Source organism: Sapajus apella, unplaced genomic scaffold, assembly GCF_009761245.1.
Source record: "Sapajus apella isolate SASKATOON/1434 unplaced genomic scaffold, GSC_monkey_1.0 scaffold99, whole genome shotgun sequence".
NCBI lineage: Eukaryota > Metazoa > Chordata > Mammalia > Primates > Cebidae > Sapajus > Sapajus apella.
Genome location: NW_022437039.1, coordinates 6,891,941 through 6,899,968, shown reverse-complemented (window position 1 = coordinate 6,899,968; position 8,028 = coordinate 6,891,941). Strand labels below are relative to the sequence as shown.

At 41.1% G+C, this 8,028-nt stretch overlaps 1 protein-coding gene across 2 annotated transcripts in view; it reads left to right on the top strand.

The window, feature by feature from the left end:
- GRIN2A (glutamate ionotropic receptor NMDA type subunit 2A) overlaps nt 1-8,028 on the top strand; it is a 441,129-nt gene that overhangs the window by 342,826 nt on the left and 90,275 nt on the right. For both annotated transcript variants that reach the window (XM_032258086.1, XM_032258087.1), the window contains 2 exons: nt 6,882-7,050; nt 7,166-7,319. In XM_032258086.1, the coding sequence (XP_032113977.1) occupies nt 6,882-7,050; nt 7,166-7,319 (323 nt within the window). The remainder of the gene's footprint in view (nt 1-6,881; nt 7,051-7,165; nt 7,320-8,028) is intronic.

The window sequence follows — 8,028 nt, the reverse complement described above, 5'->3', positions numbered from 1 at the left end:
TTATGCATTAAAATATATAACACATTATATTTTTATGCATTACAATATATAAAACATTTTTACACATTAAAATATATAAAATAATATATTTTTATACATTAAAAACATAAAACATTATATTTTTTATATATTGAAAATATATATGGTTGGACACAGTGACTCATGCCTATAATCTCAGCACTTTGGTTGGCCGAGGTGGTGGGTCACTTGAGGTCAGGAGTTGAAGACCAGCCTAAGCAACATGGCAAAACCTTGTCTTTGCCAAAAATACAAAAATTAGCCAGGTATGCTGGCAGATGCCTGTGATCCTAGCTACTGAGGAGGCTGAAGCATGAGAATCACTTGAATCTGGGAGGCAGAGGTTGCAGTTAAGTCAAGATAGAGCCACTATACATCAGCCTAGGTGACAGAGCGAGACTCTGACTCAAAAATAAATAAATAAATGAAAATAAAAATATATAAGGTATTATATATTTTGACATATTGCAATATATAAAACATTTTAATACATAAAAATATATACAACATTATATATTTTTATATGTTAAAAACATATACAAAATTATATATTCTTATATATAATGACAGGGTCTCACTCTGTTGCCCAGGCTGGAGTGCAGTGGTGTGATCACAGCTCACTGCATCCTTGAATTCCTAGGCTCAAATGATCCTCCCACCTCAGCCTCCTGAGTAGCTGAGACTACAGGCCTGCGCCACCATGTCTGGCTCATTTTTTATTAATTTTTTGAGAGACAGGGGTCTTGCTATGTTACTCAGGCTGGTCTCAAACTCCTGGCCTTAAGTGATCCTCATGCCTTGGCCTCCTGAGTCACTGGGATTACAGATGTGAGCCACTGTGCCCAGCTTCCTTTAGTCTTTTTAAAAATAATTATTTCGTTTCCACTCTTCTTGCTGTCCCTTCCCTTTCCCCAGCACATTCTTCTTCCCATCTCTTTTATGGATTCCAGACCCATGCTTCTTGAAAATGTTAAAACCGTCTCTCCATTTGGGAGTGAACACACACCTTGCATGTTACTTTCTGATAGAATCCAGGTGCAGATGGAACTTCTGGCAGTTTCTCAGCTCATCAGCAGCAAGCAGGCACTGCATCTGTGTCATTTCTCCTTTTGTTATGATTGAAGAAAGAGCTGACATTGTCCATGATGAGGTTTCCTTAATCTACAAACCCTTTGGGGACACAGAAACCTCCATGGCCTACTCCAAGGCCCTGATCCTGGCGTTTCCTAATGCAAACATAAGCAAAAGCACTACCTCATGGGAGAGTCACAGAAGAAAAAGGCCAGCTCTTGGATGGAAGCTTTATTTTTTTCTCAGTATTTTCTGATCTATTTCTTTGGCCTGATTCGAACTCATCCTTGAAGTGTAGCTCCTGCGTCCCCAAGCTGAGTTAGCTCTTCCTACTTCCACAGTACCTGTGTCTATCCCTGTCTCTCTACCCTCATCACCTGTTTTTACAGTCTATAGTTTGCCTGTCTTCTCCCTGTCTTCTGAGCCACCTACATATAGGGAATGTGATTTATTAATATTTGTACCCTCAGTTACAAGGACACAGCATGACACACCAATATTTGTTTCATGACTAGGGAGAGATATTTTTACATCCTCATTTCAAACTCTAGTCTCAGCCATTATCACACAAGATGCAAGTCCCCGGATCTCAGTACTTGAGATCAGGATCTCACAACACCTGATGGTTTAATAAGGGGCTCTTTCCCTTTCGCTTCACTTCTCTCACTTGCCATCACGTAAGTTGTGCCAGCTCCCCCTTCTTTTTACATAAAGATGTAATATATAATTGCTAAATGTATTATGAAGGCCTATTTTGGTTTGGAGAAAATTTTATCAATGGGGGCACAAATGTCAGCCTCTTTGAAGTTGAAATCCTGAATACATCATGCAATAAATAAATGTACCCCTCCTTAAAAGACCCTTTCTTTCTCCGGTGTCTCCATGGTGGCTCCCTGAGATGAAGCTTTTTTTTTTTTTTTGATAAGCAGCCCCCCAGCCTCCTCTCCGCTGGGGATGAGGAAGAGGTAGGGCCCACTAAGGAAGGGCAAGTAGACAGCCCATGTTTTGGGGTCATGAATGTTTTAATGATTTTTGCTGAATTTCTTTACAGTGAAATAACACAGATGTTGTTTTAAATAAAATTGTTTTAATAAGAAATAAATGAATGAATGTGCATTAAGCAGAGTTTACATGTTAGGCACATTGCTGGGCACAGGGGACACATGGATGAACAGGGCAGGCAAAAGACTACATGATTAGAAAACAATTCAGCCAGTGAAAAAACAGGCAACCCCATGTTGTAATAAACCTTGTGATGAATAGAAAAAGAATGGTGTGAGAAGAGAGTAAATTGGGGTATGTGGGGTTACTTTAGCTCACAGAGGTAAGGTTTAAGGTGATATATACAGGATGAGAAGGAGCCAGACATGTGAAGATCTGGGGAAAGGCTTCCAAGTAGATGCAATGGCAGGTACAAAGGCCCTGGGGAGGAGAGGAGCTTGAAAGTTTGGGAAATAGAAGGAAACCCAATGCAATGCTAGAGAGTGATGAATTACAAGGAGGACGGAGCTGATGATGTGGGAAAGTTGTCAGAGGATGTTCTAATTTGGAAGGGTGTTCTTTGAGCAGAACTTGGCCTGAGGAAGAAAGCAAAGTGGCTGGCACAAAGCAGAGTGTAACCTCAGTGGGACACCTCCTCTATGATAACGATACCCTCTATGTTTCAATAGAGCAATCAAATGAGGCCTCTTGTGCTCCAGAATCAGTAATAGGAGTTTAGAATTGTTAAAATCCAAAGCCTTGGAGCTGAAAACAAGTAGATCCCCAAGTACTGAGTCACATTTGTATGAAGAAGAGAAATAAAAACAAATTGCTATCTTTAAAAGAATTGACTTTTCAATTGAAGACTGTCAACAGCTTAACATGTTCAAATGCATGTTTTTGGTTTCTGCTAGGAGATAGTAGCTTGCATCTTTGCTTCTTCCACTTGGGGATATGAGAAGTTTACCATGTGTCTAGATGAAATGAAAGTCTTTGACTCATGTGAGACCAATAGAAAATTGCCAGGATCCACTAATCCCAACATTAAAGAAGATGAGATCAATTGCATTTCCTACAGGGAAAGTCTTTGAGGCAGGCTGATCATGATTGTGTGAAACCTTTTTCTCACTTCTGGTAAATGGCGGGATCTTCTAAGGATGCCAGGTAACAGGAAATGAGTTGAGAAATCTGACTTTCTTTCTAATCTGTTAGTTGGGTGATAAAGACATGCAGAGAAAATTGGAAAAATCATTTGGCCTGATATGTAGTGAGAAATGGCCATACTGTCAATTAAGCTCCCAAACTGTCAAACCGTTGGTTAGAAGAAAAGAAATTTATTTTTAAGTGCTAGATGAGATTTGTCTGAGTCTCCATGGTGGACAGGAGCCAACCCAGGACCTGAAGGCAGCTCTGACTCGCATGGCTGTTTTCACAGCCACTGGCTATACTGGGAAATTGTAGAGCTGGTAAACTGGACAATTTGTTGGATCCCTTTCCCCATATTTGTTTTTGTGAGTCATTGCCTCTCTTGGGTGGTGGTGGAGCACTGACAGAGATCACATGGGGACCATTTCTCAGTCTGTGTAGTTAAGTCACATCCCCTGCACACCCACACAAGGGCTGTAATAGGAATCAACAGACGTTCCCAATTACAAGCTGGTCTGCAATTCCATAATTACTGTGATAAATTCAACTATTGCATTTGCTGTGTGCCTTTTTCATCCTGTGTTCCCGGGGCACAGTAGGCACTTAGTGGGTACTTGTTGGGTGAAAATGCATCAATGATCATTTGCATTTAGAAATACACATCATGTTCAGGGATATGGGTGAGATAACTCATAAACTGGCTGAGGTTTCCAGGGAAACCAAAGAATGCCACTATATGCCTGTGACCCTGAATCTTGAACCTAGGACATCTAAAACTTCTGTCTAATCTCCCACATATCTTGACCAGGTGAAGGAAGAGCTCGTGATAGGGGAAGAAGGGAAAGAGCATAGAATGAAGGTGATAAAAAAGAGCAGAGGTAGTAAAAGGGTGTCAATGTGTGGCCAACAGTTGCCCCGAAGAAAAAGAGAGAATTCGATTTTGATGCATTTTTCACAGCCATGTATACCACGAAGGAAATGGTATCTGGACATTCCATCAAATTAATGTGCGTAAGACACATTTCTATTATGTTTGTGGCAGTTTTAACTCTAGCCTGATGCCCTCTGTTCTGGGCAATTGGTGGAGATGGATGGAGCTGGCACCTACCCAGTGACTATATATCATTGAGGTTGCTAATCATCACATCTAAATATATACAGATGTGACCTCCAACTACCCCCACACTAAGGGTGGTGGATCACAGCAGGTCATCCAGCCTCTGGGCAAGAGAGTAAAGTTTCTATGCTGGTCTGGGCTAACAGAAGCAGAGTTGTTGAGTACAAGTCACCAACAGGATGTAGGGGTGGAATGGGGTAGAGAGTGATTTAAGACAGGTGATCTGTGATCCTGAGATAAAGGAAAGCATTGGTAAGCAAGTGTTATTTACAACCCACTTCTGTCACTCAAAATTATGTTTTCCAGCTGAGTATGGTGACTCATGCCTGTAATCCCAGCACTTTGGAAGGCCAAAGTGGGAGGATCACTTGGGGCCAGGAGGTCCAGGCTGCAGTGAGCCATGATCTCATCACTGCAACCCAGCCTGGGCAACAGAGCAAGAGTACATTTCTTAAAAAAATTGTTCTGTCAAATCTGCCCACCTTTATGGATATAGAGATGATGTATATCACATACATCAATCTTGCTTGATGTGTGTGTTGTCAATTACATCAGCAGTATGTACTTACTAGACAATTTGGGGAAATTTATTTTTAGGGTAAATAAATTTAATTTATTTGGGGAAATTTATTTTTAGGGTTAAAATAAAAAGAATTTTTTTTTTCAGCATTTCAAAATAGCTATGCTTCACACTTTTTTCTTTTTCTTTCTTTTTTTCTTTTGAGACAGAGTCTTGCTCTGTCACCTAGGCTGGAGTGCAGTAGAGCAATCTTGGCTCACTGCCTCCTGGGTTCAAGCAGTTCTCATGCCTTCTGCGTAGCTGGGAGGTGCGTGCCACCATGCCCAGCTAATTTTTTTATTTTTAGTAGAAATGGGTTTTCTCCATGGTGGCCAGGCTGGTCTCAAACTCCTGACCTCAGGGGATCCACTCACCTCGGCTTCCCAAAGTGCTGAGATTACAGGAATGAGCCACTGCGTCAGTCCTGTGCTTCATATTTCACTGGTTTTCCATACGGTTATTTCATAAGCTCCTCTGATTCTATATAGCTGTGATTATTCTGTTTGTACCATGTTATAACCTACTTTTTTCATATGACATGGAAGCATAAGAATTCTCCTGTGTTGATGTTGGATTTCCATAGACATCACTTTAGTGCTTGGGTAACACTCCAATGTGTGGATGTGCCAAAAATGGGATATTCAAACAGAGAACATGTTCATGAAATGCATGATTCAAAGACAGGGTTGAGATAATGGGATGTCCATTAATGAAGCATATTGCCCAGAAAGGCCTTGATCTTACATGAGTTGTCTAAGTACTTTTTGCTATCAGTTGGGTAGACCAGCTTGCTTTTTTTTTGTTTGTTTGTTTTGTTTTCTTTTTCTTTCTTTCTTTTTTTTTTTTTTTGAGACAAAGTTTCAGTCTCGTTGTCCAGGCTGGAGTGCAATGGCCTGATCTTGGCTCCCTGCAACCTCCGCCTTCTGGGTTCAAGTGATTCTCCTGCCTCAGCCTCCAAGTAGCTGGAACCACAGGCACCCGCCACCATGCCTGGCTAATTTTTCTATTTTTAGTGGAGACAGGGTTTGTTATCTTGGCCAGGCTGGTCAACATAACCTCAGGTGATCCACCTGTCTCAGCCTCCCAGAGTGCTGGGATTTCAGGTGTGAGCCACCATACCTGGCCTTTTTCTTTTTAAAGGTATTTTTCTGATTTGCATAGGTGTCCTTTGAATATGACTTGTTCAGGTGAATACAGCAGGGTGACTGGTACAGAGCAATAAGTATACCCTTGGTAGAGTATATGATAGCCTTTAAGATAGCTTAAATTTTAACAGGGCTTTTATATGATCAAGGACCTTGCTTTTAGAAGTGTCTCATTTTGTACTACATGTGACATAGGTAAGTAGGGAAGACATTATTTCTGAGCCATCATGTAACATTTGGCTCTATCAAGAGAAGTTAAGTCCACAGACTCAGGCATAGAATAGAACTCAGGTCTCCTGATTCTTGGCTGAGGAGTTCTCTGGTTACCATCACTTCTCCCCCTTGATTTCAAGCCTCCATAATTATAGAATGAAGCAAAACCCTGCTTTCTCTGAGAATTTCACATCCTCCTCTCTTCCATTCACTAACAAGTTTTTATGACTCAGTTTAGATCAGATGACCAAACTCTAATCTAAAGTTGTTATATATGTTATAAACTCTTAAATCTTTAAGAGTTGGTATTTTTTACCTGTTTAATGGATGTGTAAATATCACCTAATTCAGAAAATGACATGGAGATTAATTCAGCAATTAGTATAAAGCCTTTAGGATAGTGCCTAGCAAATAGTAATTACTCAATAAGTGTTAGCTCTTGTCATGGTAACTGCTATAATTAAGGATACTTTCTGCCTTTGCTGTCATATACTCTTTAGGAAAGCCACTTCCGTTTTTAAACTTCAGGTTACTCAAGTTTATTCATCTGAAAAATAGAAAAGTATAGCTAATGATTGTGAACAAACCTTCCAGTGCTAACATTCTAAAGTCTTGGGATTTTTCTTTACAGCAATTCGACCAATGAGGGGATGAATGTTAAGAAATGCTGCAAGGGGTTCTGCATTGATATTCTGAAGAAGCTTTCCAGAACTGTGAAGTTTACTTACGACCTCTACCTGGTGACCAATGGGAAGCATGGCAAGAAAGTTAACAATGTGTGGAATGGAATGATTGGTGAAGTAAGTTATCTTTTCATCCCTGGGCTCTCATTCAGACAAAGGGCCTGCAGTCCTCAAGAATGTTGGCAGGAAAAGTAAAGGTACTGTTGTTTTTTTTTTTTCCTCTTGCATCCAGGTGGTCTATCAACGGGCAGTCATGGCGGTTGGCTCGCTCACCATCAACGAGGAACGTTCTGAAGTGGTGGATTTCTCTGTGCCCTTTGTGGAAACGGGAATCAGTGTCATGGTTTCAAGAAGTAATGGCACCGTCTCACCTTCTGCTTTTCTAGGTGTGTGAATTTCATAGTGACTGTTGCTTTTCTATAAGGAATTGTAGGAATTCTTGTTTGCTCAGAGGATGGGACCAGACAGAAACCTGTTCAGTTCTGTTTGGCCATAGCAGCATATATCAGAGGATGCTGCATTTGAATTATCCTATGAGAGGGTTAGGCTTTGTGTCCCCATCCAAATCTCATCTTGAATTGAAATCCCCAGGTATTGAGGGAGAGACCTGGTGAGTGGTGATGAGATCATGGGGATGGTTTCTTCCATGCTGTTCTTGTGATAGGGAGTGAGTCTTCACAACATCTGATCGTTTAATAAGGGGCACTTCCCCATTTGCTTCACGTCTCTCACTTGCTGCCATGTAAGATTTGACTGCTTCCCCTTCTGCCATGATTGTAAGTTTCCTGAGGACTCCCGAGCCATGTGGAACTGTGAGTCAATTAAACCTCTAACCTTTATAAATTACCCGGTCTCAACAGTTTTCTTTTTTTGAAATGGAGTCTGTTAGCTCTGTTGCCCAGGCTTGAGTGCAATAGTGCAGTCTCAGCTCACTGCAGCCTCTGCTTCCTGGGTTCAAGTGATTCTCCTACCTCAGCCTCCCCAGTAGCTGGGATTACAGGTGCCTACCACCATCCCTGGCTAATTTTTGTGTAGAGACGGGATGTCACCATGTTGGCCAAACTGCTATCAAACTCCTGACCTCAAGTGATCCTC